The 25,989-nt window shown below is 42.8% G+C and overlaps 1 protein-coding gene across 2 annotated transcripts in view; it reads left to right on the top strand.

Moving 5' to 3' along the window:
- The window catches only part of ZBTB44 (zinc finger and BTB domain containing 44), a 301,958-nt gene that overhangs the window by 121,575 nt on the left and 154,394 nt on the right, over positions 1-25,989 (top strand). For both annotated transcript variants that reach the window (XM_086956924.1, XM_086956923.1), the window contains one exon: positions 4,152-5,199. In XM_086956924.1, the coding sequence (XP_086813050.1) occupies positions 4,194-5,199 (1,006 nt within the window). In that variant the 5' untranslated portion in view covers positions 4,152-4,193. The remainder of the gene's footprint in view (positions 1-4,151; positions 5,200-25,989) is intronic.

Below are 25,989 nucleotides of genomic sequence, written 5' to 3'. Positions count from 1 at the left end.
TTTTTACATCTTAAGAATGGTATTATGGTTTCTCCCATACATCATGGAATTTTTATTTAACTTTAGAATGATCCCTGACGAGGGGGCACCCGCCCTAAATGCATTGGATTTTGGAAATCTAAAAAGGATGATGATGATGGCATTTTGAATATTAAACATAAATGGATTGAATTGAAGTTCATCACATAAAACTGATTGGATTGAAAATATTGACTACTGTTTTTAAAACAAAATTCATGCAAATTTCAAATCCTCTAGCGATATAGTTGTCAAGATTGTGCACGGGGGATTCAACCCAACTTGGGGTGGACTATCGATTCAGTTTAACCACACTCTCGATCAATGAGCGATATCCCAAGAACACATTTAGCTTTGATCACCTTCATTTAACGTAACATCCAAAGGCTGTGCACAAGCATACACTTGTAATCTATTAGTTAAAGACACACCCAGGAGGACTTTCTGGAGGAGATTGAGTCACCCTAAGCTAGGCACTTGAACCTGCAATTTCAATATGGACCTTGCCACTTCAATCCTTTATCGCTTAGTGGGAATGAGGCAAACCGGTCACTGATCAGCGAGGCCCAGCTTGTGATGATAGCAACAAAACTGTGGAACAATTTAGGTTTGTTTTTGCCCGACCTTTCTACATTGTAGGAGAAGGTGGCTAATCCCGCTGTGTCGGACTCTGGGTGTCAGGAAGTGCAAAGAGGCCCTCAGAATATTGAGGTATGATAACAACAAAGTGGTGCTTGTTGCACTAACTCGATACCTGATGGGAGTGTGGAAGGCAAGGGACAAACTGTGTAAAGCACCTAAAAATATATTGAGTGCTGTGTTAATCAGTGTGTAAAGTAATTATTAGCTGCCTAGCAAGTTGAGCTAGCGTAAGCACGATACAAACTGACTTTTGTTAACTCTAGTTATTACTTTATCAAGAATTTGGTCTGTCATACTTGACTCAGGTCACAGGTAACTGTGACCCTCGGAGCCTTAAATAACTAGTGTGTTGATCTGCCATCACTGATAAAGGTGTTTAGTTCTGATGTGCAATATTTTATCCTGACTCCAACTTTTCTTAATTTTTACAACAATTGTATCTTATTATAGATGTATTTTTCATACTGGTCTTAAGATGCTTTTAGTTATTTATTATAGGAGGCATTTTTGTTTTTTGTTTATAAGAACATGGATTTTAACTGCGTATGTTATTTACATTTACGGCAATTTTGTACTGTATATCTGACTTGATATTGATGCAATGTATAATTTTTGTGTGCTTTTTTCAGCCTTTTGCCAAAATAAAGATTTGATTGGCCGATCTCTTCTATTCTATTACATGAATGTATAGAACTGCTTTATTCCCTTTCGAAAGGAAAAATGTGAACTAACGATGCAGTTGTGACAGCCTTATGACTAAAGAATTATATATCTCACCAAAAGCAAGGTGCCAATATAAGAGCTTAATGCAGGGTTCCTTGTCATAAATTATTTGTCATCACACTAGTCGCAGACTTTTAAGCTACTGAGAAGTGTGAAATAGTTCACCACATTTCAAGGGTGTGTTCTTCTCTAAACTTATAGTATAGGTATTTATAAAAATAATTCAGTATACCAACCTCCTCTACGGGTCATCACAATGTTGTGTGTAGCCTGCAGTATTACGGACTGAAAACCCCACTGTCTGCAAATATACATCAAATTGAGTATATCAATCGCAGTCATTTTAAGCAGTCCCTAGCACGTGCCATTCCGTTTGAAACTCGGGTGTAGGTTCATTGGCGGTTTGGGACAGGGACTTGCTGACATGTGACAAATCGGTTTGATTTTTTGTGGCTAGAGGAGAAACTTCAGTCTAGTATGAATCTGTACTGGTTTCTTCTCCCCTACAAATCTGGTACAATATTTATTATGGAGAATATCTTTGCCAGTGTACTGTGTGTTCTGGCAGCACGCCCTGATAATATTCGCACTTCTTTACTTGACATTGCTGCTGGGCTCCACAACCATTCGTCCACTTTTAGTAGTGTTCAGTATTCTCCGTTTAATGTTTCTAGCGCCAGGTGATGTTGGAGAGTTGTGCCATACAGTCATTGTGAAGTCCTCAAGTGATTTTCAATAACATGTTGATGCCCATACATTCCAAATCCAGCTAGAGTTTTGCCATCATAGGCGAGTTTTCATATTTTTTCCCGACTTAGCTGAAAGCAGCCATATGCAAAGGACTCAAAACAACTACATGATGACTGGTATTGCAGGTTCTGGCGGCACACTCGTTGGCTTTTTTGGCATGCCCTTTACTTGTTACAGCTGCCATCATCTGTAAATATTCTAATACTTATAGTATTCTGTGTTGTGTTTACTTGTTCATTTGTGCCTCTGCTATTTACCAGCTCTCGCTACTGCCTCTGCCAACCACCATTCCTAATGCTCTATGACGTCAGTGTGTTCTAACCGGGAGCATTGGCAGAGTGTATGACAGTTAGTGTGACAGTTGCTGCGAGAGGCTCTTGGCATGAAGACGTACCTTTGGTGTCTGTGACTTTATAATTAAAGTCTATGCATCTTACCAGTGACTCATGTCATCTTTACAATTTGGCGACGAGGATGGGATCACTGGCACCGCGACGAACCCACTGTGTAGTCCGCTGTTCTTTATTTTTTTTGAGGACGTCTTCAAGGAGCCGGGTCTGATCTTTGCCATTCTCGCCATCCTTCTGCATCTGACAACGGTCCACAATTTACGTCTGCCGTATTTAAAGAATTCCTTACTGAACATGGTATCATACACAAAACCACTTCTATGTACCATCCTGCTGGTAATGGTGCGGTGTAGAGGTTTAATCGGGTGATTAAAAGGGTGATTCAACTAGCTAACAAGAAGGACCTTTCATGGAGAAAATAACGTATCAACAATCTTTGGGCCTTTCGGGTAACTCCTTGTGAATCCACAGGTACTAGTCCGTTTGTGCTTTTGAGAGGGAGAACGCCCATTACTAAGGATAATGTGGGTTGGGCAACCCCAAAAAGAGAGTGTTGGTCCCCCGAGGAAGTTCAAAGAAATTTGCGGGATTCACAAATTGTTGGTAAGAAATACTATGACTCTAAACATTCATGTAAGAAGGTTTTCATTCAAGTGTGAGACAGAGTTAGAGTGAAGAAATCTAAGTGCTCAAGTAAAGGGCAGAATCACTACTCACAACCTATGGAAGTCAAGAAAGATTTTTGTAATTCTGCTCTACTGAGTGATGGCAAAACGTGGCATTTTTCTTTATTGTCATTGTGTTAGAATGTGGAGATCACATTGCATTCCTGATGACCACGATGGTTCCTGTTCTCAAGACTACGATTGGATTCTGGATGGTGATGCTGGTAGAGGTTCTCACCCACAGGGTACAAACGATGTATCTTCTGGGGGCGAGAATGCTTCTGGTGGTTCACTGGTTCGGGATGACAGTAGTAGTAGGTTGAGTGAGGAGTTATCGAAAGAGAACAAAGAGTATCAGACCACTAGCAATACAAATGTTGATTTAGATGATTCAGTTGATGAAGATGTTACGTCTCAGGACATCAGTTTTCATGACGAGCCTACCGTGAGCAGATATGGGAGAGTAGTCAAACCACCAGCTAAGTTACACGATTTTGTTTGTGATTAGCAGTTGGTCTCTTCTTCCTTCCATATTGTCTCATTCGTTGGTTCTCCACAGTCCTGCCTTGTTTTATTATTGATAAGGAGATGTGTTGTGTTTACTTGTTAATTTGTGCCTATGCTATTTGCCAGCTCGCGCTACTGCCTCAGCCAACCACCATTCCTAATGCTCTAAGACGTCAGTGTGTTCTAACCGGGAGCGTTGGCAGAGTGTATGACAGTTAGTGTGACAGTTGCTGCGAGAGGCTCTTGGCATGAAGACGTACCTTTGGTGTCAGTGTACTTTATAATTAAAGTCTATACATCTTACCAGTGACTTGTGCCATCTTTACATTCTGTAGGTGGGGTGTGTGGAGTATGGTGCCTGAGAGATTGTTTTTCTAGTAGTGTGCAGGCTTACATCAGTTAATACATTATTTTAATTTCCTTTCCAATTTTTTTTTTTTTTTACAAAGCTCACGGGAAATATAAGCAAGTCATCTTTTTTTTCTTTCTGTTTCAGTGCACGACTAATAACATCATTGAAGCAACCTGGAAGCAAAAAATGGGATTGAAAACATTTACCCACACCTCCCCTGCCCACAGCCAGGAGATGTTGGGCAAACTCAACATGCTTCGGAACGATGGACATTTCTGTGACATCACAATCCGTGTGCAGGACAAGATCTTTATGGCACACAAGGTGGTCCTGGCTGCCTGTAGTGAGTTCTTTCGCACGCAGCTTGTTGGTAAGGCAGAAGAAAATGCACAATGTGTCTTGGACTTGCACCATGTGACAGTTACAGGCTTCATCCCCCTTTTGGAATATGCGTACACAGCAACATTATCTATTAATACCGAGAACATTATCGATGTGTTAGCTGCAGCTAGCTATATGCAAATGTTTAGCGTGGCAAGTACCTGCTCGGAGTTCATGAAGTCGAGCATTTTATGGAATACGTCAAATAACCAACAAGAGAAGCTGCTGGATTCTGGTCAGGATAACAATCCGAGCTGCAACTTTAGAGATGGCAGCCTCTCTCCTGTTTCCTCCGAATGCAGTGTGGCGGAGAGGAGCATACCTGTTTGCAGAGAATCACGAAGAAAGCGTAAAAGTTATATTGTCATGTCTCCCGAGAGTCCACATAAGTGCAGCACACAGACTAACTCCCCCCAAGTACTGAATCCTTCCGCTGGATATTCAGAAACCAGGAGCCAGCCAGTAGACTCTTCCTTGTCTTTCCCTTGGACCTTTCCCTTTGGTATTGACCGAAGGCTTCAGTCGGAAAAGAAGCACACAGAGTCCAGGACTTCGGAATTGCCGGGTCCTTCGGAAGTGACGCGGAGGGTTACAGACTATGGGACATATGAGGGCACGAAGGCCAGTTCTCCTCTGGTTATGGAAGAAGATATCCGGGTGAAAGTAGAAAGACTTAGTGATGAGGAAGTTCACGAGGAGGTGTCTCAGCCTGTTAGTGCATCCCAGAGTTCTTTGAGTGACCAGCAGACTGTCCCCGGAAGCGAACAAGTGCAGGAAGATCTGTTGATAAGTCCACAGTCGTCTTCCATAGGTATATTAACTATTGGCGTATGATATACTTTTTTTTCGTGCAGAACGAACCATCACAACAGTAATGTTTCTGTTTATGGGTTGCTTCTTAATGTATTTTTAGCACTATGATTCAAGTACCAGAATCTCTTCATAAGGATAATCTTAAAGTTTTCAATGTCATTTTCATGAAATCGTGTTATGCATACTTTTCCATATTGATGTGGATCATGTGTGATCAGATTGAATGTAACATTCTACTTGTAAATCTTTCTTAGTTAAATTTTTAACACATTATAGTCATTGGAGTGACAAAAGACAATTTTTTAATCTAAGTCCCAGATTTGTTTACAAGAGTAGCACTAAGTGTTTCTTTATATTGTTAAAATATTTCTCATACGTATAGGCAGATCTCAGTGTTTTTTGGCAGATTACCAGTGTTCCACTAACTTTAGCTTATTGTAGAACGGACATGTTGCTGCCTTAGGACTGTCACAGTAGAACATTCTACCTTTTCTACTGCATTTGCCACTTTTGGCTGTAGTTATGATACACTCACGTGCACATGCACTGATGTCCATATCATTCCTTGTACTAGTTTTACAGACTCATTCCCATTTGGTGGTAGAAATTATGGGGAGCCAGCAGAATTATGTATCTAGCAGCTAGTACCAGTGAGTTTTGTCGACTGTGTCCCAGTTCACTTTGCCTACATGGTACACATTCAACAGTGTCCGCCTTTATCTGCTTTGCATTCAGAGCATCAGCCAGCTGTGAGTGCGGTATTTTCAGTTCCAGCTGAGCCCGACACAAATGCTCCTCTTAAAGGGCCATCAGCAGTCCTATAATTCGGGTCTCACACTGCCTGGGAGCTGCCTGAAGCATTAACATTTTGATGCCAATACCTTAGAGGAAACATACACTCCTCTTGTGTTCACGTCACAGTGCTTAAGAGACCAACTATGATTTGGAGGCAGATTTTTGATTTTACAAGCTCTGTTTTTAAGAAGGTGAGCTATACATGTCTGTATGAGTAATTACATTACTAACCCGAAGGAACCTTTAATTGCAGAATAATGATAGCTGGGAAAAACAGTAAGGTTCTAAACGTATGGCTTTAAGTTTGCATGCTATGTGCTAGATTTCAAGGATGTACCTTGTGACCATCAGGCAACACATGGATCTCCAAATACAGCAACATACATAAAATAAAAATCTGTGGTTGTAGAAAACACCTAAACTCTCAGTGCTATTTTATGATTATTGGGGCGTATGACTAGACTGCAATACAGCACACAATGGCCCAGCACACTAATTAAAGTTATATCTCAAAATTTCAACAGTAATAGCAATTATTATGTACAATGTTTAATACAAATCAGCGATCGCAGAATCAGTGGCGTTGTTTGCAGTGCATTCTTTATTTATTCATCAGATAAAAAGACTGTAGCTGTAGTCAACGTGTTTTGGCCTTCACGGACTTCTTCAGGGCTACAAATAACACATATACATATATGACAAATATTATACACAAATTTACACTATTTACAGTTAAAACAACTTTACATTTAATACATTCCAACACATCTTATTATATATCATATGATTTATACATATTTTACAAAAACACTCTGTGATGCTACACAATATCCTAAGTCAAAGTGCATTTCTATAATATTTCACTGATGCTACCTTTTTATCACAGTCTGCCCAACCATAAATAAATGTATACGGCCAGCAAACCAAGCCAAAATATCTTTTTTGTCTTCTTTCTCAAAAGTTTGGTGGGTTTGCATAAATAATACTACAACAGCTTTTCTAATGGGTGACCCTTAGAAGGGAAGTTAGCATATGTTATCAGAAAATGTAGTTGTTTTATATTTTTAGCATATATTTTCAGTATATCCCCAATCAGATTCAGCTTGATTTCGGATTGCCTAATATATAAAAAAAGGGTTAATTTTTAATTTAGTCCCTAGTCATTAAAGTGCACAAGATAAGTACATATGTAAATATAAATAGGTCCTAAGATTATAGCGCATACCTTACAAGTATTTCTTTCTTTTATTTTTATAACAAATGTGATGAGTGGCTCCTGCGCCGGATAATCAGTCCTGATTGAATATTTCAATTCCTAATGCACTGTGTAAAAGGAGAGAGAATTTTTACCAGCCGGGATTATGTGTTTCCTAGCGTCACTGTTCCTTAATTGGAGAATTTATCAATCCTTCCCATTGTTATTAAAATTCGCTATTTTAAAACATCAAAGGCATCCCATATCTGACATGCCTGTATTTCCCTGTGTCAATTTCCCTTAAAGCACACGAGTAGGTGCAAGGTGATTAATTTAAAATGCATGCTAGTTGGCCTTTTAACATAATATGGCCCTCAGATCTTGAAAAGAGGTAACTTGGATACCCTATAGCTTGGGACACATTTATAATGTCCCACTAATTCGTGTTTATAAAAATATGAGAGAGAAGAAAGGTCAACCCCCGTTTGGTTCGCAGACTATTACTAGTTTGCAGGAAAACACTTTGAGTTCGATAGAGCGTTAACATCGCCTCCCCATATTTTAGTAGTGCCATCTTTCAATGTCCGTTTTGTACTTGACCAGACTAGAAACGCTTTTATTTCTTACTTACGAGCCTTTCTATGACTAAGCCAAAGACTTAACTTCCAATTTAATCACTAGAAAGCGGCTTAAAATGTAATTTCTACCTACAGCACGGCCCTTCCATATAATGCACAGACATACTATGCTGCCTCTGATTTAAAAGCAGCTACACAGTCCCGCTATTACTTACTTCTAGAACAGGTTTTGGGCCGGCTCCATGGCATAGTGTCCTTCGTAATCGAGTAAAGTGGACAAACCGAGCCGCCGTTAAATAGCCCATAGTTGATTACTAACGTAATGCACCTGGCTTCGAAATGGAAGGTAGTAGCGTCTACCCACATATCGACGGCGCCATTTAGAAATTTCAATGTTTTAGTAAGCGGACTTGTAAGTTATCATTATTACATAGAAAAAAACATATAAACCGAGTCAAGATCTAATTCAGATTTATTAAATATTGTCGATATATTAAAAAGTGGCCCGTCCCAAATTCTATTTTTATTGCTCTTAGCCCGTTTCTATATTAGTTTTTATGTATATTCGTAGTAAGGACCTTCACATAGAAATATAAAATTAACGATTGTGCTTGGCAGATCCTCATTTGTTACTCATTTTTATCAGGCATACACTCCCTATTAAATGCTAGCAATGGTCCACCATGCTCCGCGCTAGGAATCAGCGGTAATTCACTGCTTTTCAGCAGCGCCATTTTGAAATAACTAACAACTTGGTCATATCGAAGTTGTGACCAATTTCAAATTCGCATATATCCAGTGTCTGAAAACTAAATCTCGATGAAGACTTTTGTTATTATTTTTTTAAAGATATATATGTTTTTGATAATACATAAACTAAACAAATCATCAAGGATCATTTATTTTATAGTACATTTTCAAAACAAATGTACCTATTATTTCAGTTTGTGTCCCATGAGATGAATTGCCTTGTGGATTATAGTTCGGTCTGAATTTATTTTGAAAGGAGAAAAATTGCAGAATATACATTATTTTACCACAATACAGTAAGGTACACATCTTTTATTGTGGTTAGCGATTCTGCTGGTTAGAAATTGAATGTTAGAATATGTGTTCTTTTTCAGCTGTAAGATTTAGCCACACACCAAAGGAAAGATTATATCATCTTGGTGTGACAGGCAAGAATCAAAAAGACACCAGAGAGTGAGTAGAGGGTCACAGGAGGCAGACAAATAGCTATTCAAACGCTAGTAAAAAAGGAGCTGATATCCACTCTATATTTCTACAGATAATGATGTATTTCAGTATTTCAGTATTGGTGTTCAGCCCTACAGCCATAGTCCTCAATCAACTAATCCATCCCGTCTCAGCCTTTCTTAATGCTAGCTCTCTGTCACCACCCCTTAACGGAGCCTGTATATATTCTAAAGCATGGAACCAGACATTTTTTCGGATGGATGTTTTTCTTGTATATGGACAGCCACTGGGTATCTCTCATCTTTATTAATAATAGCCCTTATGTGCTCCTGAATTCTGTTTTTTAAACATCTAATGCTACTGCCTATGTAGATTTTATTACAGGCACATCCTAATATATATATATATATATATATATATATATATATATATATATATATATGTGTATATATATATATATATATATATATGTATGTATATATATATATATATGTATGTATATATATACACACATATACAAGTTACACAGGAACCACATACAAAAAATCCAGCCAGTTTGTTAGGTAACCAGGATGTGATGGTCGTATTCTTTCTAGGCTCTCTCACATAATTAGGGCAGAGTTTTTTTTCAATTTTTCTCCCCTTCTGTACACAACTCTAGGTTTTTCTGAAATTGTGCCTGACGGCATCTAACCGGAGACAATCTTGTCTCAGTTTTTATGTAGGATATTATAGAAATGGTCACTGTAGACACTATATTCTGTTATAAACCCAATTTCATCCCTTTTATTATCCCTATCCTTATCTAGTTTTTTCTCACTGGTCTTTAGAGTGGTCTTCCGATCCACCAATAAGGCCCGTGACTCGGCTTTGTCTAAGCATTCTTTCGTGCATCCTCTCTCATTTAAATCACTTTTCAGAGTCTTAATGTGTTTATGAAAGTTCTTTTCTTCACTGCAGTTATGAAAGGCTGCACTTCTATTAACCACCTGAGATATTTTACCATTATGATGCGCTGCAAATTGCTGGCAACACACCGATGTCTGCAGCAGGTGCCTTAACCCATTACGATATTTAGATTTATTTATACATCTGTCCTTGTTGCAAATTTCGTTTGAGCAGAGTTAAAAAAAAAAGTATATATATACATATAATATTTTCGAGGCATATGAGCTGCAGATTGCACACTGGTAATAGATCGCCACCTAGTGTTGGGCCCGGATGTTTGCAGTTTGTTGTTGTCCTGAAAAGTTCTTTGGAAGTCACGAGATAGGCGACTCCTCCTTTGGACCACATTTGCGCATGGGCATCGGCTCCATCCCCAGATTGTTTTTCTCCACCATCAGGCTCGGATGTGTTTCCTGCGCTCCGGTTATGAACTGAATTTCCTTTGGCGCGCAATCCTCACCCAGTTCGACGGTATTGTTTTGATCGCGCTCCACATCGACGCGATTCTTCACCTTCGAAATCTTAGATTCCGGTCGTCGACGAAGGCCTTCGGGCCTACCTAGGCCTTACTTCTGGCTCATGGAAAGGACTCCATTCAAGAAGTGTCCTCGATGTGGGTCGAAGTTTCCCCACACCGACCTACATGAGGTGTGCAACCTTTGCCTCTCACCGGAGCACGAGGCTAAAGACTGTTCCGCTTGTACCTCCTTCCGCTCCAAGAAGACGATCCGGGACCGATGAGCTCGAAGAACAATGGCCCGCTCGTCCGCTTTCATCCCCGACGACATCTTCGAAGAGGGCGTTGACGTGCCAGAACACCAGCACGCCGAAGATGCCGAAGACTCCGACGTCGAGTAAGTCACTCCAGCTCAACAGGTCGTAAGTAAGATCGTCAACCCCAACCCTTCCTCAACACCCTCTAAAAAGGCTTCAGGCACACCCTCACCTTCGGGCCTGGGTGCACACCGAGAGACTACTTCCCACGCCCCGCCTTCGGGCCCAGCAAAGAAGCCCATTAAGCCTTCAGGCAGCTCGGGCTCGAGCCAGCCTATCCACGGTGCCGATCCTACACTGACACCGAAGAAAATGCCATCTTCGTCAACCACTCCGACCGTTGCTCCGACACCGAAGCACACGGCACCAAAGACTGGCAGCGGCACATCGATGCCGAAACCACATTCAGAGCCAACGAAAAAAACACCTAAACCTCCAGATTCACACGCTTCGGAACCGAAAAAACACCCGGAACCGCAGAAACAGGTTCCGGTAAAAGACACTTCAAAAGGGCACACTTCTAAACCGAAATCAGCTACCGACTTGATGCCGAAAAAACCTACGGAGCTGAAAACCTCGACACCGAAGGATCTGCCCTGTTCAGAAGAACTTTTCACACCTGATCCTAACCAAAAAACCCTTGTCAAGGATGCTAAGACTGGTCAATTTACTCTCAGTTCCAAAAAGAGACCACTTGATGCGCCAGCACCTCCTCCTCCTCCTCCAAAGAAGAGAGACACTGCAACCTCTCCATTAAGGGTGCCTTCTTCTCCACCTCCTCATACTGTTCCCCCTCCTACACCTACTCCACCTCACCATTCGCCTACACCATCCCCTGATTCACAAGATGATGTGGACACAGAGTCTGATGATACAGATGGTGGCGCACATGACCCAGCAGGGACCAATAGTCTTGCTCAGTCCCCTAATCCATGGGATGATTACAACACCCCTGATGTGCCTTATGTCCCACAAGACGACATATACCCTTCTAGACCATCCCCACAAGAGGACACTATAGGTTTTAAGCTACTAGTCCAAAGAGCTTCCCAATATCTTGGGGTGGACTTACACACAGATGCGGTGTAGGAAGATTTCCTACTAGACACTTTTGATAACACACAAAGTTCTACTGCCATTTTACCAATGCTTAAGGGTGTAATCAAACATGCAACAGAGGATTTTAAAGACGCCGTCAAGGCTAGGGTCCTCAATCCTTGAATTGAGAAAAAATATAAAGCTGCCCCTACAGATCTAGTCTATATTAAAGGTCCAGCACCATTAGACTCTTTAGTAGTGTCTAATGCACGTAAACGTGCTCATTCTCAGACATCAGGTGGGGCCTCACCACCAGACAAGGAATCCAAGCTAATTGACGCCTCAGGCAAAAGAACAGCGTCTCAAGCAGCTAATATCTGGTGCATCGCCAACACCCAAGAGTTGCTGGCCAGAGATGACAGATCTCATTATGATGAACTAGAGTCCAAAATGCAGCATCTACCTGACAAATACAAAAATAGGGCCAATGAACTGATACAGGAAGGTAAAAATATTACCAACACTTCCATTGGCTGTACCCTAGATGCGGCAGATACCGCCTCAAGAGCAATTAATACCAGCACCCTCCTACGTAGACATTCTTGGCTACGTATCTCAGGTTTTAAACCTGAGGTACAAAACTCCATCCTTAATCAGCCATTTGATGAGACACATTTATTCGGCCCAAATGTTGATGTGTCTTTAGAAAAGATTAAAAAAGACACCAATACAGCAAAATCTATGGGAGGCTTGCAACAGGCAGCTCCCAGACGTTTTTTTCGTCGCTCATCATACAGAGGCAACACTAGAGGCTACTCCTCCGAAAGTCCGTCCACCTGTTACAAAACTCCTAGCCAATCCACATTCACTAAGGGCTACCAAAGAGGGGGTTACAGGGGTAACAACAACAAAGGCAGAGGCAAAACAAACCACTCCTGCTCTGCCTCTACCCCTACCCAATGTCTTTCCTCCCCTTCCCCCCCAACATTCCACTCCTGTGGGGGGAAGACTGCAAAAATGCCTTCCTGCCTGGACCAACATCACATCAGACAGGTGGGTGCGACAAATTATTCAATCAGGTTACTGTCTAGAACTAACATCTACCCCCAAACATACCACCCAAACAGCGTCCAATGTCACAAGAACATCTTGCACTGTTAAAGCAAGAAGTAGAATCCCTGATACAAAAAAGTGCAATAGAACCAGTTCTTCTGCACCAACAAAACAAAGGGGTTTACTCTTTATATTTTCTGATTCCAAAAAAGGACGGCTCTCTAAGGCCTATTCTAGACCTCAGACCGCTAAACACATATATACAGTTAGACCATTTTCACATGGTCACACTGCAACAAGTCCTTCCGCTGCTGTCGCAAAATGACTCCCTTGCTACTTTAGATCTCAAGGACGCATACTTTCCCATTCACAAGGCTCACAGGAAGTATCTCAGATTTGTAATAGACGGACAGCACTATCAATTCAAAGTACTCCCATTCGGAATCACAACAGCACCAAGAGTATTCACCAAGTGCTTAGTAGTGGTGGCAGCGCATTTACGAAGACAACACATCCATGTCTTCCCGTACCTCGACGACTGGCTCATAAAAGCCAGCTCATACAACAGATGCATGGAACACACTCATGCCACAATACACCTGCTTCACGACTTGGGGTTCACAATAAACCACGCCAAGTCCCATCTACAACCATCCAACAGTACCTCTGTGCCACAATAAGCACCTCAAAAGCGTTGCCTAACCCACCCCAGCAAGGATAGCCAGCATACAAACTCTTCTAACAAGATTTCAGCTACAACACTCCCTTCCAGCAAGAGTGTTCATGCAACTCATAGGGATGATGGCCTCTTGCATTTTCATAGTGCCCCATGCAAGACTTCAAATGCGCCCGCTACAAGAATGCTTATCACGTCAGTGGAGCCAGTCTCAAGGTCAATTGACAGACCTAGTGTTGGTAGACGGTCGGACACATCGCTCTCTGCAGTGGTGGAACACCAAAAAACCTTTCCAAGGGATGACTATTCCTAGACCAGTTCCTCAGATAATCTTAACTGCGGACGCATTGCTATCAGGCTGGGGAGCCCACCTACTGCAACACACCATCTAAGGCAGGTTGACACCACAACAAAAGTTACTCCACATCAATCATCTGGAGTTACTAGCACTAAAAGCTTTCCAAAAGCATGTATCAAACAAAGCTGTGTTAGTCCGTACAGACATCATGACAGCCATGTATTACATACAGAAGCAGGGAGGCACACACTCCATGCAACTATCTCAACTAGCACAGGACATATGGCGGTGGGCTATACCTCAAAACATATTCCTTGTAGCCCAGCATCTTCCAGGAGTACAAAATACCATAGCGGATCTGTTAAGTCGACAAACACAACAGACTCACGAGTGGGAACTTCATATGCAAGTTCTTCAGCCATTCTTTCAGATGTGGGGACAACCTCAGATAGACCTATTTGCCACCCACGAAAACGCCAAATGCCCAAGCTTCGCCGCCAGATATCCACAACCACTGTCCAAAGGCAATGTGATATGGATGAACTGGTCAAACAGATTTGCGTACGCTTTTCCACCTCTACCACTCATGCCACTAGTAGTATGCAAACTACAGCAGCATTCTCTGACTCTCATCCTAGTTGCTCCAACGTGGGCCAGACAGCCGTGGTACACCACACTGCTACAACTGTCGGTAGTACCGCACCAAAAATTACACCTGTCTCCACACCTCTTAACGCAGAACCGTGGGGAGATCAGACACCCGGACCCAGCTCAGCTCAACCTTGCGATCTGGCTCCTGAAATCCTAGAATTTGGATATTTGAACCTTCCTCCAGACTGCATGAATGTCATAAAAGAAGCAAGACGTCCAACCACTAGGGCATGTTATGTAGCCAAGTGGAAACGATTTGTAATATATTGTCACAACAACAATATTAATCCTCTAGATGTGTCTATTCAACACATCATAGGATACTTACTGCATCTCCAAAGATGCAACTTAGCCTATACATCTATTAGACTACATCTTGCTGCAATAGCAGCATACCTGCAAAACAGACATCTGTCTCTATTCAGAGTGCATGCCATTAAAGCCTTTAATGTCAATAATTCCTCCTGAGGTACCACCTTCACCTGTGTGGATTTAAACGTTCTCCATTCAAGAACCCTTTTTGCAAATGCATCACAATAAGGTAGTTATGCGTACCAATTCAAAAATCTTACCCAAAGTCATTTCTCTCTTCCATCTCAATCAATCTGTGCAACTTCCCGTTTCCTTCTCGCAACCACAGTCAGTACCAGAAAGAGCTCTTAACACATTCGATGTCAAAAGAGCATTGCTATACTACATAGAGTGGACACAACCCTTTCGTAAGACAAACAACTTTTTATGTCTTTCTCACCCCCACACAAAGGTAATCCCATTTCAAAATCTGGGATAGCTAGATGGATTGTCAAATGCATACAGATTTGTTACCACAAAGCTAAACATACGTTACCTGTTCCTCCTAAAGCCCACTCTACAAGAAAAATAGGGGCTTCAATGGCATTTTTAGGGAACATTGCCCTAGATGACATCTGCAGAGCAGCTACATGGTCTACACCGCACACATTCACAAAGCACTATTGTGTAGATGTGCAAACCAAGCAACAAGCTAATGTGGGCCAGGGTGTTCTCAAACATTATTCCAAACTACTGCAGCAGATGGGGGGGGTCGCCTCTAGGGATGGGCACTGCTATAAAATCTATGCACAGTGTGCAATCTGCAGCTCATATGCCTCGTACGGAGAATGCTACTTACCAGTATGCATCTATTCTTGGCATGCAGAGCTGCAGAGTTGCACACGCCCACCCACCACCCCGGCTACCCTTGTCTGTTCCAGTATTATCTTAATTAGTTGCAAATTACATGGGCATCCTTCCTTTTGTTGCAAAGCTCCATCATTTCCCTAATGGCAAAAAACAATCTCGGGATGGAGCAGATGCCCATGCGCAATGTGGTCCAAAGAAGGAGTCACCTATCCCGTGACTGCTAAAGAGCTTTTCAGGTCAACAACAAACTGCAACCATCCGGGCCCAACACTAGGTGCCGATCTATACACAGTGTGCAACTCTGCAACTCTACATGCCAAGAACAGATGCATACTGGTAAGTAGCATTACACACACGCAAAAACACACACTCACTCACTCACTCACTCACTCACTCACACACTCACACACACACTCACTCACTCACTCACTCACTCACACTCACTCACTCACTCACTCACTCACTCACTCACTCACTCACTCACACTCACACACACTCTCTCTCACACTCTTCTCTTGGCCCCACATCCTTTCTGCTGCTTCTACTTGACCCCCAATGATGGGATCTAGAGTATTGTTTTCTATTTCTAGTACTGATTTATTGGATTTTTTTATTGAGAAGATTTTCACTAGGTTTGTAATGTTACGTAGTTGTTTGCGATTAAGTGCACATAACTCACTACATGTTGGTCAGTCAGTGACTTATCGTTGCTGGAGCTCAAGGACTCCCTCTCGAGGGGAGACTTCTGAGGAATCAGTACGGTCTGTGTACGATATTGTACTATATTCTTCTTGCTAGTGTCAGGTTGTTATACAGCTGCACTCAGTGTAATGTGTATTACCTCAGTCTATTTTCAACTGAGTGATGCTTTGAGTATTTGTTGCTGCAAGCGCGGATGGTCCGGGGGGTCATGTGGAGTGCGCACTGAATAGAGCTGACAAGCTTTATAGTATCATAAAGGATGCTATCTTTGTACTGCTTCCAAGTCAGACGACGCCTCTTTTAAAAGTCTAAAATGTGCCAACATCAAGTGCATGTTACACTTTATGAATTGCCTTGTCATCTATGGACATACAAACGAGTTAGGTAGCACAAGGGGATCTATACAGGATAGTTCTGTTTTAATAGGTTGATCTATTTACTTTTCGGGTGTCACTTTTTGCAAAACGCATATTTTCTTTATGTCCTATTCATACAAATGTCCTGTTTTTTTCTGGTTATTTTGTTGGGAAATGTATTTGCTATTATGAACGTGTTCTTTGTTTAATAAACAGACAGTTGTGTGCCCCCCTTCTGGAAATATCCACAGTATTATGGAATACCAAAGCATACTGCATACAATGATGTATTGCAGAAATAAAAAAACATTGTTCTTTCTTTCCTTGGAAATCATATTTTTTTGTTTCAGCAGAGTTGTGTCATAGCATTGCACACTTGACTTGGTGGTTACAGTTAAGAAGGAGCTCTATAGTTCCCCTTTTCTGACATCGTTCTTTCTGGTCCCCCTTTAAGTTCCGCATTGCATTAAGTTGTTGAATCGTAATAGCCTCTAGAGTAATCAACACGGATCTCCCTGTTCCCCAGTTGAAGACCTTTCATTCGTGTTTCTTCCATACATTGATGAAAGTTGGTTCTTCTTGAAAATAATGGTCATAAATGGTGCTAAGATTACTTTTGGCGAGGCCATTAAGTTCTTTGAAACAGTTTGAAAGGGGGACTGAATGTTTAAAGTGTTCATAAATGACACTTCTTTCCATGTTCCGTTTCAACCGACTGAATGGTAGCACTGTGTTTTTGTAGGAATAGCTCCCTACTTTTCAAGTCAAACTCACTTGCTTATCCTCTCCTTTTAGAAGTTGTAGTGGCAGTAGTAGTATTAGTACTAGAGTGGCAGGTGGCATTTCTGAATATTGCGTGTACCTGTATTCTTGTATCTGATGTGTCTTTGCACCTGCAGCAAACCTTCTTATGCATGCAAACAACATTTTACTTTGTGCCAGCCCGGGGGTTTATAGAATCAGATTTTCATTTGCCACTCTTTTAGAAGGCACACACTTCCATTTTGCAGACTGAAGTTCATTGATGAGCAGTTTTCTTTTCATCGGAGTTTGAGCTTGATCAGCCGAACTCACAGATATCTCCTGTTCTGAATCTTGAAAGATTCAACCTTGTTTTATGTCATGTCACCACAGTTTGTTAGAAAAGTAATTTGAGAGTAGCCGAAAGGAGAATACCCTACTCTGCTTTGTCATTAGTAAGTAACTGCCCCTACAGCACCATGCAGGGCTAACTGGCGGTGGGTTGTAGAGCTATACGTTTAACCGCTACACTCAATCAATTAGGGTCTTGTATATCGCAGCTACTCACCCGTTCGGGTCTCAAGCCGTTGTGGGACTGGGTGGAGGATAATTTGAAGAGCAGGGTCTTGAGGTCCTTCCTGAATTTGGTCAGTGACGTGGATTGCCTGAGTTGGATGGGCAGGGTGTTTCAGGTTTTGGCTGCGAGATAGGAGAACAACCTTCCTCCAATTCTGGTCTAGTGGATCCTGGGGACAGAGGAAAAGGGCGAGTTGGGAGGGTCGAAGTTGTCTGGTGGCTACGTTGAATGTGAGGCGGTGGTTCCAGTATGCTGGCCCTTCGTTGTGTAGAGCTTTCGTTGTGTAGAGCGTTGTAGGCATGAGTGAGGAACTTGAAAGCGATTCTCTTGTTGACTGGGAGCCAGTGGAGTTCTCAGAGGTGTTGCGTGCTGTGGCTGTGGGGGATGTTGAGGACCAATCTGACTGTGGTGTTTTGGACTTTCTGTAGTTTCTTGGGCTGTTTCTGGGTGACGCCGGTGCAGAGTGCATTGCCTAGTTGGGTCTGCCGGTGATGAGTGCGGGGGTGACCGTCTCTGTATTCTGTGGGAAGCTATCTGAATGTCTTTCTAAGCAGGCGGGAGGAAGTAGGCTGAGGAAACTGCAAAACTGCGTTGATTTGGCGGTTCATGGTGAGCAATGAGCCCAGTATGATACAGAGGTTGTGTGCATAGTCGGTCGGGGGCAGGAGTCGTCCGAAGCTGAAGGGATGGGTCCCATGATGAGTACTTCGGTCTTGTCCAAGTTGAGCGTTAGGCAGACGTCTTTTATCTAGGTAGCAACGGCCTTTATTCCACTGTGGAAGTTGGTTCTGGCGGTTGTGGGTTCGTTGGTGAGGGAGTGGATCAGCTGGGCGTCATTGGTGCTGGAGACAAAATTAAGTCTGTGGCTTCTGGCGATGGCTGTGAGGCGGGCCATGTAGACATTGAAGAGGATGGGGTTCAGGGAGGAACCTGGGGGACTTCCCAGCACATCTTTGTGGGTTTTGAGAGGAATAGTGGTAGTCTGACTCGCTAGGTCCGGCCAGTGAGGAAGGAGTGGAACCAGTCCAGAGCATTGTCGTGGATGCTGACGTCAAGGAGTCTTGTGATTAGGGTGCAGTGGGAGACGGTGTCGAAGGCGGCCGAGAGGTCTAGTAGGATGAGGGCTGTGGTCTTGACCCGGTCGAGGAGGGGAGCTGATGTTATCTTCGACGGTGAGGAATGTGGCCCCCGTGCTGTGGTTGCTTCAGAAGTCAGATTAGGAGGTGTCCAGGATGTGGTTCACTTCAATGAACTCGAAGAGTTGGGCGTTGATGGCCTTCTCAATGACGTTGGGTGGGAAGGGGAGGAGGGAGATAAGTCCGAAGTTCTTGAGGTCTGTCTGGTCTGAGGACGGCTTCATCAGCAGGGGGTTGATGTTTGCATGTGTCCAGTCATCAGGGAGGGTGGCGGTTTTGATGGAGCAGATGATAGTGCGGCGAAGCTGGGGGCGGGGGGGGGGGGCGAAAACTGCTCTGTGGAAGATGTGGTATGGGCAAGGATCCCTTGGGGCTCCTGAGTGGATGCTCATCATAGTCTGGAGCAGGGGTACTCATAGTACGGCCTGCGGCCTGGCAAGCTTCCTTGACAGCCCGCTGACCTTACAGACATCCTACCTGTGCTTTAAAAAAACAAACTAATTTAATAGTGTTGGCAAACACTGGGGGTTGCAGCAGCCAGTCTCTGAGAGACTCTGTGCTGTGGGGGCGGGTGGATTCCAGTGATTGTCAGCGTGGAGATGCAGGGGTGCTAAGAGGTGAAATACAAGCAACAAAGCTTTATTAACATGTAACTGGTCTTTTAAAGACCTGTGAAGTACTGGGGTGTGACTGTGTGCGTGCGTGTTGGGAGGCTGTCTCGGCCCGAGCTGAGGACTGACACACATACGGGGTGAGATGACAGAGGGAGGGAGGGAGGCATAGGTTGACAGAGGGATGGAGACAGAAGGTGACAGAGAGAGGGAGCCAGAGAGGGAAACACAGAGAGGCAGTCAGGGGGAGACAGAGAGAGGGAGACATTGGGAGAGGGTGGGAGACAGAGGGTGACAGAGGGAAGGAGAGGAAGGGAGACAGAGGGAGAGAGAGAGAGACACGGAGGGAGGGCGACTGAGGGAGGGACCTGTGTTGAACCTCATGGTCATAAATTTGTTTTGCTTTAGCCCCGCCCCCTCCCCCTCTGAACCCCGCCCCCACCGGTGCGGCCCTCTGCCACAAACCACCCTGTAAATTTGGCCCCCGAGAGAAAGTTTGTGAGTACCCATGGTCTGGAGTTTGCCCTCTGTTGTGAGCGGGATCATGTACAGGCAACTATACCATGCCAATTCGTCATCTCATTGTCACCTAGGAGCAAGTTACCATTTGCATCCTCAGTGCTCTCTGTAATGCTGTTGATTAGCCTTTCAGGATGGGCACATGCTTCTCACAATAGTTGAAAATAACATATCATCCATTTAGAGTATTCCATGCAGTTAGTTGAGTTTAGATGAGGTAGTTGTGTATTTTAACAATGCATCCTGCCATTGTGAGGTGCAAGACTTGTACATAAGTGTGCCTATCTTACAGCAAGAAATGTCCTCTGTTTTAATAACTGTGATAATCATTCTAAGTGTGGTCTATTCAATTATTTTGGTGTTGTGCCCCCCACACCCCCCAAAAAAAAAAAAAACAACTAAAAAACAAGGCATATCATTACAGCTTACGATTTTTAATGTGATACCCTTGGCTAAGTATTGCATATTGTTCTTCTAACAGTAATTTTATCCATATTTATCGTAGATCTTTGCCTCTCATGGTATAGCTGCCAGTACATGCACAGTGCAGTAGGCCTGTGAAACTTATGAGAACAACCCAATAACAAAGGCCTGATTTGTTCTTTGGGAAACGTTATATCCGCTTCCACATGGCTGCTCTGTTTATTGTGAAAAGTTATGGCAAAGGCAGTATATTTGACTTATTTGTTGTGAAAATAATTTGTTAAATCCCGTAAGGTTTAAGGGGGGATTGGTATCCCACTGTGTTAAAGACTATAAACAAGTATTTTGTGATAGAAAGGTCACAGATCACCGTACTAGTCGAAGATTCTGGTAGTGGTTACCCCCTTTAACCCAATCTGTAAGTAGATTTCAACTGTTTAGAATCCATGTTAGGCCTCTGTAAAACATTTGCATATTCTTTTCCTAATTGTAATTTTGTACATATTTATAATTGTATGACTCTTCTATTGTTGCCTTTGAGCAATGTAGCAGGATGGATTTGTGTATGGTGACAAGCTAATTTTAAAAGTTATAGACCTGATTGTTTCATTGGTAAACATAATGTCACATGCCTTAAGTCTAAACTGTTATGAAACATTATGACAAAGACAGCAGGCCTGAACTATTTATTACGAAATCATATGTTAACCCCTCCCCTGCTGATGACGGAACTGCTCCGTCATCAGCTGCGGTGGCGCTGTGCTGATGACGGAGCGGTTCCGTCATGGCCCGCTCGCCCCGCCTGCGCTGGGCTGATTTTGTGCCTGCGTGGTGCGTTCTATTGAGCGGGGCGGGCCATGACGGAACCGCTCCGTCACGAGCACAGCTCAACCGCGGCTGGTGACAGAGCGGTTCTGTCACCAGCATGCGGCCGCCGCGCGGCCGCCCCGCCAGCGCTGCGGCGGAATAGCCGCCGCAGCGAAAGGGTTAAACCCAAGAGGCCTTAAATGTGGATTGTTATTAGACTTTTAACAGGTCTTAGCAGGTCTAAAGAAAAGGGTTACACACCTGTCTAGAAAGGAAGGCATTCCCTAGGCTTTCAGTTAGAAAGACATATTTCCAATGAGGGTGCTACATGTTTAGATGTGATAAGCTAGTACCAACATATAGATGGTCTACTGTCCATCTTGAGCCTTGTGCATCCAAGACATCATTTTTATGCATATACCTAAAACTAAGATGAAGTCTAAGAGAGGCAGGGCTTTTTCTGTGGTCAGACCTATCTTTTAGAATGCTCTAATACAGCAGTTCAGATAGTTGTCTTTTTTCAGCTTTAGAGTTTCAGTGAAATCACATTCTTTTGTAAGACACAATAACAAGACCACTGCAAAGAGACTTACTTGTTGTTAGTGTCTACCTTAGTATTGTTAACATCTGTTTGTTCAAGGGCAGATACCATTTCACACTCCGACTTCCATACAAAATTAAGTCTTAGAGCCCCTCATTCAAATTTTTCTTCCAACCACTAGACTAGAGCATGGGGTAGTGGATCAGCTCCCTTCAAACACTAGCTAACTTCACTGTAAGGGACAGCATTCTGCTCATTTCCAGAGAGCATATCCATGCAAAGTAGTTCTCTTCTGCATCAGTGAACTTTGTGAGGCCCAAAACATTTTTATTTTATTGGTGAGGGTTAACATTGTAGAAGGTGTCATCATTTGCAAAGTGTTTCTAGCTCCTGCATGTACATATCAGATCTGATTGTAAATTGAAAAAATAAGATTATCCTTTCCAGTGGCGAATGATTTAGCAGTTATTCCTCTGGATTCTCCTTTTACTCCTCTACCTTTAATGTCCTTTTCAGCAGTTACTACAGCCTTTTACCCTCAGTGCTTCCTTTGATGAAGTTAAGCTCTCTTCTGGACCCATGTGTTGTAACATTATTAGGGTGGTTTTCAATAATCCCCTCCTCCCCCCATTGTAACCAACCTGTGTAACATTTCTTTGAATACTCTGTCATTGGCCCTTGAGTGTTGATTTAGTTCCAATGGCATTTAAAATTATAGAAAGGAAGATAACAATTAGTTTGCCCTCTTACCTACAGGAAAGTGAAATCTTGGATTTTTCCCGGGCCAGCTTTGAACCTGTACTTCGGGTTAAATTAGCTTTGGTTTCATTCCTAGATATGTGTAGGTGTGTGTGATGGAGGGAGCGTAAGGGCGGCTCTGCCACTATGTTCTTTCTTGATTTGTCTGCAGCCCCTGACACACTCACTTCACACTATGAAAGAGATTTATTCTGTTGTGGTTAGTCACAGGAGGAAATCTATGTAAAAAACGTGTATCATCTCTTCCGGACCGGATACAACAGGTCTCCATACCACCCCATCAGTCTCCTCCACACCTATGGGATTTTGCGACGTTCCACGGAGATAATCTGTGAGCATTTTTAAATACGTATGTGTCCCCTCTCTGTCAGTTTCTTATTTTTTTAAATTTATTTTTTCTGTTCTTCTGAAAATGCTCATTTCATCATCCTTCTTGATTAACTGGGCCTCCCACAAAGCTGATGTTGATGCTATTGCTATTATCTGATCAAATATGGATAGATCACCTATGCTGAATAGGGGAGTGTGTTAAACCCCCAAGCATGTATGAGGCAACGAGTCCTTTAAGTAGCACACAAACAAAAATATCAACAAAGTGACGTTTCAAGAAAATTCATCCTCAGAAGTAAAAGGAAAACCATAAAGGTTTATGTAAGAAATTCAGATGAAATACTGGAGGAAAAAATGATAGCCAATTAAATTGCAGAGGAAATTAGTATGAGGCTCAATCAAATGAAGGAGTAATTACATGATGTCAAGGAAAAAATGTTTTAAGTCCAAAACCTAAGAAGGCCAGAAACTGGTTCTTCTGCCAACGTCAGGGAATCAGAAGACTGACTCACCCCCAGAAATGCATCAATTTACGGCCTATTTCACAATGGAATTCAATGGAATAGGCATAGGGAGATAGAGTGAGCAAATGTAGCAATAAAATGTCAAATCACAATTAATATATTCAAAAGTCACATATTGCCGCCATTCTAGCACTATCTCCTAATTTGAATATTAATGTGCCCTATACTAACTGTAGCAGGACAAGCATGTTACAAAGTGAGTAGGCAGGAACAACCTTGAATGTTGGAAGGTTTTCCACTGTGGTTCTTTGAGAACAGCATGCCAATACAAAGCATTACAAGTGCACATTTCGATTATTTGCCCTTCTGTTTTATGGTGCTAGGTAACAGAAGCATAGCCCATCTCAGAACAGTTAGTCATAGGCTTCTTTAAATAACCATGTCTTCCAGAGTTGCCTGAATCTCGGACAGCAAGGGCTGAATCTTATCTCATGGGGGAGGGAGTTCCAAATGTGGGGGGTGAACACCGAGAAACGGGAGCTTCCTAGTCTCTTCTTTTTTAAAGATGAGATGAAGAGGAGATTCATATGAGCAGACCTTAAATTATGATTGGGGATGTATTTTTTAATTCTGCATGCAATGAAGCAGGACTTCTTCCATAGATGGATTTGGAAATGATACAGCCTGTCTTAAAGATGTTGCATTGTACAGCCAGTACCCAATGAAGCTTCCTCATCAGGGGGTGATATGGCAGTGTCTCAGTTGTTGGAATATAAATCTGGCTGCCTGGTTTTGTGCTAGTTGGAGTCTGCGAGAAAGACATTTAGGAAGGCTAAGATAAAGAGAATTTGATTAGTCAATTTGTCAAATGACTAGGGTAAGAATAATCAGGACCAGGGCTTCTAAGATGAGAAACCTGATGTTCTTCTTGATTTTTCGCAGCTGTAGAAAGCAAGCGGATGTAACCGCTCCTAATTGGAGTTTCATCATTAGATCTTTGCCAATGAGGACTTCTAGACTTTTTACAGAGTGCTTAGGTCGGGGAGTTCACCGAGGGGGCCCAAAAAGAAGGATTCAACATCATGGTTTTATTTTGAGTTATGTCAATCTCTGTTTTATCAAAGTTAAGTTTTAGTTGGTTGCTGTTAATCAAGTCTCTGATAAACAGGATAGTATTTTTTAGAAATTTCCTTTGCTTCGATGGAGTCATCAGTAATGAAGAGGAGCTTCATATTGTCTGCATAGTTATATATTCTGACGCTAATCTTCTTAAAAGTGCACTAGGGAACAAATAAACAGGCTGAAGAGATGAGGGGACAGGACAGACCCGAGGAACTCTAAATATAACTAGACCTTGTAGGATTTGAAAGGAAATAGCCGGACGGATTGCCAGTGATCCTTTGAAAAGGATATGATCCATGAAAGTCCTGTAGGCATGCCGGCTCGATGCGGTTAACCAGAAGCTCATGGTCATCCATGTTGAAGGCCGCAGAAAGATTTAAAAGGACCAACGCCTGGATGGCGCCAGTGTTAGCTTCCTCCCACATGTCATATACAATTGAGAGAATGACAGCTTCAGTTGATTGGGCTGGCCTGAAACCTGCCTGATGGGGTCAAAGAACTTAGATTCTTCTAAAAACGAGCAGAGGTGTCTGGCAACATGTCCTTCAAGCACCTTTGCTAGGTATGGCAGCAAGGAGTTTGGTCGATATTTTTTCAAGACAAGTGGGTCCTCACCAGATTTCTTTTGAAGTGGGACCATTATTGCCTCCTTGATGGGGTCTGGGACCATGCCTTCAATCAGTCAATCAAGTGGTACTTGTATAGCATGGCTTATCACTTGAGAGGGTCTCCAGGTACTGTGCTGCGTGTATCAGTCGAAAAGTCAGGCCTGTTTCCTGAAGTGGGTCATCGAGGGTGAAGAACAGAGGTGGAGGGTGAGGGCGTTACAGGACTTGACGGCAAGGTGGGAGAATGAGCGTCCTCCTGAGCGACAGTGGAGGATACAAGGTATTTGTGTGAGGTGTATGGAGCAGAGGTTCCTGGGAGGTCGGTGAAAACGCAGGTGGTGGTTCACGCATGTGGGGCCTTGGTCGTGGAGGGCTTTGTAGACGTGGGTCAGAATCTTAAATTGGCATGTTTTCTGGATGGGGAGCCAGTCGAGGTCCTTTAAGTGCGGAGTGATATTGGTCCTCTTGGGCAGGTTGAGAAGAGAAACGGCTAAGCCAGAAAAGTGTGAGACAACTATTTTTTCAATTTTTGTGGGGACAGATGTAGATTAGGGATTTTTTCTTGACTTTTAACAGCAGGTCCATGAGGCATTCCTTGCTGAGGGCAGGAAGTTCGTATAGAGTAAGCAGGTTCCTATATCAAGGGATGCCACGTTTGGGGAGGGGATTGCTGGTATACTAACCTTTATTGTCTTAATCTTTGCAATAAAGAAAGAGTTAAGAGTGTC

Source organism: Lissotriton vulgaris, chromosome 2_1 (genome assembly GCF_964263255.1).
Source record: "Lissotriton vulgaris chromosome 2_1, aLisVul1.2, whole genome shotgun sequence".
Taxonomy (NCBI): Eukaryota; Metazoa; Chordata; class Amphibia; order Caudata; family Salamandridae; genus Lissotriton; species Lissotriton vulgaris.
Note: the sequence above shows the minus strand (reverse complement) of the source record. Positions and strands in the feature narration are given on the sequence as shown.